We start from the raw sequence: 10,785 nt of genomic DNA, 5'->3' as shown, positions 1-10,785 counted from the left end.
CACATGTTATCTCCTCTTCACCTTCTGGCTTTCTGATTGTTGAGGCTTTTCGCTATTTTTTAGTAGGTGACTTTCCCTACTTAACTCAGTGTCCCTCCTATTGTACAGAAGTTAAAATTTTCTCTTCCTTTTCCATCATTTTTCTTCCTACTCTAGAGGCTTTCCGTTATTTTTCGTAGGTGACTTTCCCTACTTAAATTTAGTGCTCATCTTTAATATCGAAGTTAAAATGGTGATCATACATCCACTAGAAATTCCCCCGCCAAAGAAGATAGCCCTGTTGCACGATCTGAAGGTTTAAAAAAGTCTCATAAGGCGCCGAAGACTGATGATGTTATCTCCACCATCACCGACGATTCTTTCATCTCTTTTAGGAAAAAAATCATTTTCCTAATGATCTAGTGATGAAGGTGCAAGTTTCCCCTGGCCCTGGGGGGCTATTTATAGTATTTTTGGTGGGAAGAGAGAAATTTTCTGAATTTTTTAGAATTTTCAAAAAATTTTGATTTTTTTTTTAATTTCTTTTTAATTTTTTGAAATCTTTTTTGATTTTTTTACAAAAAAAATATTATTTAATTAATGGCTTGCAGTTTTCTTAACCGCTAGTGGGAGGTGGCCAAACAATGCCCGGCAGCTAAGGGTAGCTCGAAATTGCGCGGGTCATGCGCGGGCTGGCCAGGCCGCTATTGGGTCGGCCATGCAGGTCAGGCGAGTCAGCAGAGTTGGCCGAAGCGGGCCGAGGGTGAGCCAACACCACTCGGAGCCAAGCGGGCTACGGTGCGTGCTAGCAGGACCAGCGCGCCGTTCGTGGCGGCAACCTGCAGGCTAGCCGGTTCGGCTGCCTACACGATTTTGGGTCCAATTTTTGCCCCATAAAAGCCAAATCAGATAATTTTGGGGACCCTGGGACCATTTTTTGACGTTCCGGACTTAATTTCGACACTTTTAAAGCCATTTTGGGCTCCTACACGCAAGACTGGATGTCAAATCACATGAAAAATTCTCCAATGTTTGTGATGCATATTTTCGAACTGCTTGAGCTTCGACGTCCGAAAATAGGAGGGCAACTGATATATCATAAAAATTATCTTGATCAGGCATGAATCCCGAGGCAAAATCAAGCCAAAAATTTCAAAAATTAAATTTGGGATCACTTGAACTCTGATTTCAACAAACTTACAGTCAAATTGAGCATCACAGAAATACGAACTCAACGACACCAAAATAAACTCTATACAAGCCCAAATGAGTCCAAATCAAGCATCTAAAGCGCTATTGGAAAGTTCAAACCATAATTTGAGTTACCAAACGATTTCCAAATATGATGTTCTTATAGTCGAATCAAGCGGCTGGACGAGACGAATCCAACGAGCCCAAGATCGTCGAATTCTGACATCATTAGAACCTTTAAATGTCTGATGAATGGTGCACGATCAAGAGATTCAATATCGGTCGTCCATCCAAATTACTCCATATTTGGCCTTGATCGTTCTCTTATTTACTAGTCATGTTATCCTCAAAAACCTATAAATATCCCATCATTTCTCTTGAAAGGCGACTTAAGCAAGAAGAAGAAGAAGCGAAGATAGGAGGGAAGAAACTCCTCCTCGACCACCACTGTAATTCTGCCCGACACCCGAATTACGTTGGAATTCTGCCCGACGCCCGAGTGATGCCGGAATTCTGCCCGATGGCCGAGTGACGCTAGAATTCTTCCCGACGCCCGAGTGACGCCAGTATTTTTCCCAACGCCCAAGTGACGTCGAATTTCTGCCTGATTTCCAAGTGACACTGAAATTCTAAGTAACACTGAATTCAGCTCGGATATTCAACTTATTTGTAATTGGATTTCTATCTGGAAGTGAAGCATTGTAATCTGATCACCCTAAATTTTAAGAATGAGTCAGTCTCTTGTACCTCAAGAAAACACTAGTGGAATTATATCAACTAGGCGTGGCCCCGTGGTTTTTCCTTTCCAGGGTTTTCTATATAAAAATCCTGGTGTTAATACTCTCCTGTTTGTGTGCTACATATCCGTACAACGATGAGACAAAAATTTTCTAACTCTATCACCACGTATATTCTTGTCCGCAACAATTGTTAATCAAATAAATTCTGAGCCTTTCGCTGCCTCTTCTCTTTCTATTTCTAATCACATACTCGTTGAGTCTCATAAGATCTTACGAGTAGAATTTGTATATCGAATAGATAAAATTGAGTTTGGCTTCAATTGGGATGACTTTCTTACCACTTCTTAAAGCGGTTTTCTAGTTAAAAAAATTTAATTTTTGTACTGAAAAGTCTCTTTAAGAAGCAGGAAGAAAGCCATCCCAAATGAAGCCTGCAATAAGTTGAACTCTATGCGCGTTATTCTTAGGTTTTTAGATATTCATTTATCATAATTTTAGTTCGTTTTCATTGGTTGCTAAAGATGATTCCTCTTAAGAGTAAGTAGTGCCCAACTGCCATAAGATGTTTGCGTCTGGGTGAGATTTCAGAATGGGCTTTTGATTTGCAAACAAGTGGGAGCAGAGACCTCTTTGGGCGATTCTAGCGAGAGTGTGCGGGAGACGGAATTAGTGCGATGCATCTGACATGCATTTCTTGCCAATGAAAGCTGGGAGACGAGCGGCCTTCAATGAGCACGAGAGAGGGCAACAGACGAGAGTAGGTCTTGTTCCATTCGATCGAGGCAAGAAAAAGTAGCCGTGTTTGATTCTTGGAAATGTGAAGTTGGTAGCTGAGTTTCTTCATTTTTGATAAAGAAAGGGTGCTGCAATTCTTCAAAAGGACCACGGCGGTAAAAAGCTAGGGAAGCCAAGGCGGAAGCGGCGCAGGCAACAATAACGAAATTATTGATGCCAGTGCAGATGGATATTAACATTGTCATCTTAGCAGCAATTGAGGCTTTGTTAGAGCCACTCACCATTGTGGGTGGTGCAAGTAAGTGAAGCTTCTGAGTTGTCGTCCGGGTACTGGGAGTTTGGCTAGTTTGCTGACCTCATATTCTTTCAGCCTAACGATTCAGGGTAGTTTCTTGTCTTTCTCTTTGATGCTTTTCTTGTGTTGTTTTTGTTTCTCGCTTTCTTGGGCCTTGTAGATGGCCGATAAATGATAAGTTGATCCCAGTTTTTTGGATGACATAACATCTTCTAGGTCTTTTCGTGAGGCTTTATCCGGTAGCGCTTCCTTTTTTCCTGACCTGAAAATCTCTACTTACCGTGGTTTGCCCTCATTGTGGATTTCAGAGGCCAAAATTTTGGTGCTTGCTTCGCCTTTTGATTTGTTTTGTTTGGAAAATTTCCTACCCAACAACCCTCCCTTGAAGCTATTTTGCAAATTTTTTTTCAACCTTAAGCTCATCGGTGATTTTTCAGTAACTGCTCTTAATCCAAAGAATGTATTAATCAAACTTGTGAACGATTTGAATTATTGTCGTGTCTTTTCTCAATGTTCCTATTTTATCAATAATTGTTACATGAGTTTGATTAAGTGATTGCCTTCTCTTGATGTTGATGTTGAGTCTGATTTGGGTGTCTTTCTCAAATTTGAGACCTCATCTTTTTTCGCCTATGATTCTGCATGGCCTTGGGTCCATTTTTGGCCGCCCCCTTAAAATTGATCATGCCACCTCCACTGAATCTAGACCTTCGGTTGCTCGTGTGATGGTGGAATTAGATGTTTCCAAAAAAATTCCCGTTAAGGTGTGGGTTGGTCACGACAATTTGGGTTTTATCCAGTCTGTGGTTATGGAGGATTTGTCGCCATATTTCTCTCACTATAAATCTTTGGGGCATTCCAAATTGGAATGTTATATCTTACACCCACATTTGGTTGTACGTACTAATGTGGGTGCTGAGCCTGACAATAATAGTAACAATTTACCTTTGATTGTTAATCCTGTTGAGACCATTTCTAGTGACCTTTTGCCTACTAGTGGGGAGAGGCTTTTGGTTGTGCCATCGACGGATGTTTTGTGTGATCCCGCTGAGCAAGTTGCTAATGGAATTGATGGGTCTTTGATTGTTGCCTTGTCGTTAGCTCATTCCTATGGCAATAATGTGAATAAAGTTGCGAATTGTGAAGTTCTTACATGTGGTATTACTGAGGATGTTGTTGAGGTTTGTGTTCAGAACAATTGCTTGTTTAATGTGGCTGCTAGTCCTTTAGTTCCTCCTAATTCCAATGTAGTAGTTAATGATGGTGAAATTGCACTTCCTAATGAACTTTGTGATGTTAATTTGGGGGTGGTGAATATTGATTCTACTGAGTTGGATCATTCTGTTGCTTCTCCTGTAATGTCTGCTGATCTGATTGTGTCGATCTCCTCTGTGAGATTATGAGTGAATGAACAGTTTGTTTCTTTACTGTCTGCTAACGCCTTGTATGCTCATATGGGCGTCAGAACGAGAGATAATGTTAAGGCGTAAATTGATTGGCTTGAGGGCTCTTCATCTTCTCCTTTTGATGTTGATGAAGAGGATGTGTTTGAACATGAGGGTGGTATGTTAGATACTATCGTTCCGGTGGATAAACGAAGAAAGAGGAAACCAAAAAATAGCTTTTCTGTGTTTGGCTTGGTGGCTGCTGCTTTGGAGCTTTGGGTTGTTATAATTGTTTCTTTGGGATTGGCTGTTGTTTATTTTTCTTCTTTGTCGATGGTGTCCTCTTTTGCTATGTGCATTATTTTTTTGCGATTTCATATGTACTTCTGCTTTTGGGAGCATTAAGGAGCTCTTTGTCATATATATATGTTCGCGTCTGATCAAACGAGAGTGCCCACTAAAATTAAAAAGGATAAAGACATCAAGAAATTTGACATTTTATCTCCTTCAGTCAATTTGAAAGCACAAAGACCGGAACATGGCTCATATAGAATAAAGCGTTTTGAGCACTATCTTCCAGTAGCCAGCAAATACTGCAAAAATTCATTAATGGAGGCGGGGTCCATTATCCATCAGAAAGTGGAGCGCCAGCGTTTCCAGCTGTAAGGATTCTTATGATTACCAAAACTCCAACCTCCTGTCCGGTAGCGAGTCCTTGCTGTCATGAAAACCATGTGAACCCCACCTCACGAACTGAAAGGAGACTCCATTATCACATTAAAAATGCGATGGCATCCACAGTCCAATCACTACAACTGGTGGGGTCTTCTAGCATAGGCACAGCCACCTCCTGTAGTAAGTAGTTTTTTTTTTAATAGTCAAAATTATAAATAATGGAAATTGAAAATGTGAAAAAAAAATTATTTTAATTTCTCCTATAAATAAGCATATAGTGGTGAAACTTAATCATATATAGAAAAATTTAAATATTGTTAAGAGAACCAGAGATCGAAGCTTTCCAAAAAAAACAAACAAAAGGTAGAAATTTATACTACAATTGAGCTTATGTACAGCCCTACAAAACTTCATTTATCAGTTGGGATCTGAGAATCTCATGCGGAGGAACTTAGCATCTTCAGAGTTGATGGGATGCAAAAAGCACAACTTTAGAATATTGATTCATTCATCTCAGAAGTAATCAATCACCTAAACCTTAGTTATGACCACAGTTTGTAATACTTAAAAGCAAAATTTATTCCTCATGGTTTCTCCATATTTGAGGTTTGTCTACATTAGAAGTCCTCTGAAACTTACTACCATCACTTGATTCACTTACTGAATCTTCAAGTAAACTTGCTTTCTCTTGGGGATCTCGACACACTCGACCACCACGACGATCCTGAATTTTACCATAGAAAAAAAGAAGCATGCTTAATGAAAATAACAACACAGAATTCAGGAACATAACAAATTAAATAGAGTATCTTAAAAAAAGTTATTAGCTAGTTTGCAACAATAAGGAAACAAAGATAATGCCATGGAAAAAATTCCAAGGAGAATAGTGGCCTAATTACTCCCAACAGATCTTATGGCAGTCCAAGAGTTCGAGGAAATGATCTCATGGCACAAGCCTATAAAGGACAGCTTCTGGTGACACTTATCCTCTAGATTTCTTTTTAAAAAAAAATTCTATATAACCATATGTGATGGGAAAAATGCATATTTAAATTATTAAATTTTTGCTCCATTAAATTCAAGGTACATTTCATCTCCTCAAATTTAAAATCATAATTTGATGTACTTATTGCCTTACCCAACAAACAAAAAGAAAGAGATGAAATATGCAACACAACATTATTCTTGACATAATCTTAACTTACATCTCGATAAGGGAAATCATCAACTTGAAGCATGTGTATAACATGACTCATTTTCGGTCTCTTCTGCGCATCAGGATCGACACATCTCAATGCTACTAACAGAGCCCTCTTCAAGGCTCTTGAAGAAGGTTTCTCAGGCATCTTAGGATCTAAAACACCTTCAGAATTCCTGTTGCTAACCATTATTTTAAGCCAGTCAACGAGATTAACCTGAAAAAAATCTAGCAACTTTAAGTATCAAATTTAAACTTTTGATATAATTTCTATGTTCTTTAATCCATTTTACACTCACCTCCCCTGGAGGTCTGCTGTAATCAACTGGATTTCGACCAGATATTATCTCCATTATTAGGATTCCAAAACTATAGACATCACTCCTTTCATTCAGCATTCCAGTGCTAGCATATTCAGGTGCTACATAACTATTACATAATGAAAACAAGCAAATATCATATTAGAATAAATCTGTAAGATTATAATTAATAACCAAAGTCTTAATATGAATATAACATTAAAACGGACCCAAATGTTCCCATCACACGAGTTGTGACATAACTCCTCTCGGATCCCAAAAGCTTAGCAAGCCCGAAATCAGACACCTTGGGATTCCACTGCTTATCCAATAATATATTACTAGACTTAACATCTCGATGAACTACTTTTGGTTCCAATCCTTCATGCAAATACATTAGCCTGCACTTAAATCAACCACGTAGTAATATTCAGTATTAAGATACTGAACTTAATTAAGTTTTTGAAGAATTATTGCATTTACCCTTTAGCAGTTCCGAGTATGATATCCATTCTAACCTCCCATGTGAGAGGACTGATAGGTCCAACATCTCCATGAAGCCATTGTTCTAAGTTTCCATTATCCACATACTCATATACAAGCATCCTATGAGCTCCTTCAGCACAATAGCCTAGCAATCTCACCAAATTCTTATGCCGAACCCGACCAATTGCTTCAACTTCAACCTTAAATTCCCTCTCTGCTTGACCACTGGAAACAACAAATGACACCTTTACTTGATTACTGAATCAGAAAGAAAGAAAAAATAAAAAGTAAATATATTATAAATACCGGTTGTTGAGCAAATTCTTCACTGCGATATGAGTGGTATCAGTCAAAACCCCATGATAGACGATCCCATACCCTCCTTCTCCGATAACATTCTCGTCAGTGAACATATTGGTTGCTACCTCGAGCTCCCGGAGAGTGAACCAATGACCCCATCCTAAGTGCGAGACTTCAGGGGCAACAATAGAAACCAGCTGGTCACCGGACCGGTTCTCGCCGCTGCCGCACTCGGGATAAGTGATTCTATGGTCCTTGCCGATCTCAATGTGGATTCTATTGATTCCAATTGGGCTTTCTTCTTCTCTTGGCAAGAGAAGGGCTTGCCTTTCGATTGAAATAGGGGACGGGTTAGATTCAGCGGTAGATTTTTGGAGTATTTGTGCCAAGGGTTTTGGATCGGTGGGAACGACAGTGACTTCAAGGATTTCTTTAGAGAGGTTAGGGATTGAGGTTTTTGAGCTGGAAGCACTGCGACGGGATGCTAGCCAGAGTGAGATGAGGAAGAGGAGGAGGACAAAAGCGGCGCCGACGCAGATTCCTACGATTACCCACAGATGGAGGCCGAATATAACAGTCCGCTTTGAGAGATCGTCGCTGTGATGAGCAGAGTTGCTATCCTGCGTCATCATCCTTCGCTTCGGAGAGGAAATGTGGAAGAAAAATAATGTAATTGAATTTGGGTTTGCAAGAAAGATGGGAAATTAAAGGAAGAGGATCGATGGTTTCACTCAAAAGATCGGACTTTGAATGTACTGAAGATGCTATAGGAGTTGGTGTGGACGTTTCCTTTGCTGGGAACTATTCAGAGGAGGATATTTCTGAAGACATTGGGCGAGAGAGCGAGAGACCGAGAGGTGAAATGAAAGCACTCGAAGCAGTCTCTGGAGAGGAGAGCGCAAGTGGGGAAGGGGATGACAGCTGGCTTGAGGCCGCCAATAATTAGAAACTAACAGTTCTCAGACGTTTTTTTTTTTTTGGAAAACAGTTCTCAGAGGTTGTTTGCATAGTTAGGGGCTGTTTGATTGTCTGAAAAAGAAATGCAGTATAATGTAAAAGCAGTATAAAGTAAATGTAGTGCATTCTGAATATTTTGCATCTGTTTGATTGTCTGCAAAATAAATGCAGGAGAATTGTTTCCTTTATTTGATTTAGTAGATCAAGAGTAAAGTAAAACCAATTTTTTTATAATAATTTATTCTAGCATTACAACTAATTAATTTATAAAAACAATATATTTATAATAATTCTAGCATCAGTTGCCCTAAATAAAGCACCAAATGTCCATGGTGATAAGCTGACAGATTTCCACGATTGATTTGGAAAAAAAAGGATTTCTAAGATGTTTTGACAACAGCTACACAATGTGTGGGCCAAGAAATGAATGGATTTGCATGACCTTAAATCCACAGAAAAACTAACTCTTATAGCAGCTTTTAAAAGATAGTTAAAATTAGAAATTTATTTCCATTGTTTAGGGAAACATTAACCTCAATGTATAGATTCTACTACTAAATGTTTTGATGGACTCTCAACAAATAGCCTAACTTCTAACTAAGGAGTAAACTTCTGTTTAACATATATGTGATGATGGACTCTCTAACATATATCTTTTTCTACCTAGTCATATGGAAGTGAAGGTTCAGAAACGGGCGCAATTTCTTCATCAAATATGTCTATATTCTCTTAATGTAAGGTTTTCTCTCTTCTATTTTTTTATTACATTGCTTGAGCGTAGGAACTGCTTCTTTCGCTTTCAGTGGCCTTGGACCTTTATCTTCCCAACCGGCTCTTCCGATTCATCAACCTAGTGTATTTATAAAAGCATTAGCTACATTCTTCCTAACTTGAATTAACAATTTATTTAGCAATGCATGCATTCAATAATTGATAAATACAAGTAATAATCTTTGTGATATTTTTTTTAAATGACCTATAAAGCAGGATACAACAAAAAACTAAAAAAGGGATGAATCATTACATATGCATGAATCATGCACAAATCCTGTAGGAATCACATCACCTCCTATAGTTTCGAGTTCTACATTCTGTAAAAGGTCCTGAAGTGCCAAATATCATGCCTGCAAAGAGCATGCCCCAATTGCTGCTCATCCTTATAGTTAAAAGCTAGATGAATAAAACCTTTAAAGCTTCGATCTCTTCTTCACAAACATGAAAAAACCCCTGTTCGTGATGTGATTCCTAAATTTGTCTGATAATTATAAATTCGAACCCCTCTACAGTCATTACTCCAGCTTCAATATCCGACCATATCCCCACAGTGCCGACCTCACATCCTCCTCTTATAACCTAATTGGAAGCCCTATTCATACATGATCTCCACGCTTACGCTTCATCTGACCTCTCTTCCAAAAGAAAGTTGAACCCTTTTTTGATCTCCCTACTTCCTTCCAAACCTCTATTCCAAATAGACGATCTTCTACTCATTTCCTCCCAGCCAAATATTCTCCACGCCAAATCCTTGTGCCGATCTCCAACCCGAGTCACGAATCTCGGCGCACTCACTTCGATGACATGGACGATCTACTCCAGCCGGAGGCGACGGCGGCAGGGACTTAAGCCGCAATCGGTTCTATCGAGGAGGAAGATGAAGACGAGGATTGATGGTCTTGTATGCTGTCCGAACTCCTCGCCGAGATCATAAAGAGGGTGGAGGCAAGTGAGGACCAGTGTCTGCTTCGCAAGAGCGTTGTCGCATGCACCTGTGTCTTCCGCAAGTGGATGGAGGTCACCACCAGTATCGTCAGATCCCTACAAGAGTCTGGCATGACACCTTTCCTTCGTTTCTTAAGCAGGTCTGATATCTGTTCTCCATGGAGATATCATCCAAATGTGGTAGCTGAGGCAGAGATTCCGGAGCAGGATTTTACGAAGGAGTCGTCTTCGAGGCCGAGGAGACAAGGAAGAGTATGCGGACCAGAGGATTTCTAACCCGCTCAATTTGAGCAGGTTTCAAAGTCTCGCAAAATGTCATATGCAATACACTGCTAAACCTTCGGAGGAGTTTCTTATTTTTTGCTCAAAACCAACCAAACAGTTTAATTTATCAAATACGTGAAATTAAAATTCTTTACCCTCCTAATTCTTCAAACCAAATAGCCCCATAATATGACAACGACACGTATATTAAATTTTTTTTTCTTTTGGGAAACTGTATTATTTAATGTTTCAATTACTCATTTAAGGAGGTAGAAAGGAACTATGGCTCTGATGAAAATCAGATCGGACAACAAATTGGAAGAGTGAGAGGTTCATGGTTCGACCAGTTCAACCTCGATTAGACCGAGGTCAAACCGGATGAAGAAATAAATAATAAATATTATTGAAATTTAATAAAATTAACATAATTATAATTTTATCATTTAAAATATGAGACAAAAAAAACTATGAAACATAAAACTTATATAATTAAGTAAAAGAATTATTTTTAAAATCTCACATAAAAGAAAAAAAATCTAAATATCATAATTATAAGAATTTA

At 39.0% G+C, this 10,785-nt stretch overlaps 1 protein-coding gene across 3 annotated transcripts; it reads right to left on the bottom strand.

Moving 5' to 3' along the window:
• Positions 1 to 4,806: 4,806 nt before the first annotated feature.
• LOC110105343 (probable serine/threonine-protein kinase At1g01540) lies at positions 4,807 to 8,217 on the bottom strand. Of its 3 annotated transcripts, none has more exons than XM_020834810.2 (7): positions 7,290 to 8,217; positions 6,981 to 7,208; positions 6,728 to 6,898; positions 6,498 to 6,627; positions 6,206 to 6,415; positions 5,640 to 5,724; positions 4,807 to 5,175 (listed from the first exon to the last, which is right to left on the bottom strand). In XM_020834810.2, the coding sequence occupies exons 1-7, from the start codon at positions 7,913 to 7,915 to the stop codon at positions 5,135 to 5,137; spliced, it is 1,491 nt and encodes a 496-aa protein (XP_020690469.1). In that variant the 5' UTR covers positions 7,916 to 8,217; the 3' UTR covers positions 4,807 to 5,134. The 3 variants fall into 3 exon arrangements, with proteins under 3 accessions (XP_020690469.1, XP_020690468.1, XP_020690467.1); XM_020834809.2 differs by having other exon boundaries at positions 5,662 to 5,724; XM_020834808.2 differs by lacking the exon at positions 4,807 to 5,175 and having other exon boundaries at positions 5,313 to 5,724; positions 7,290 to 8,216.
• Positions 8,218 to 10,785: the final 2,568 nt, after the last annotated feature.

This window comes from Dendrobium catenatum, unplaced genomic scaffold, assembly GCF_001605985.2.
Source record: "Dendrobium catenatum unplaced genomic scaffold, ASM160598v2 fragScaff_scaffold_879, whole genome shotgun sequence".
NCBI lineage: Eukaryota > Viridiplantae > Streptophyta > Magnoliopsida > Asparagales > Orchidaceae > Dendrobium > Dendrobium catenatum.
Note: the sequence above shows the minus strand (reverse complement) of the source record. Positions and strands in the feature narration are given on the sequence as shown.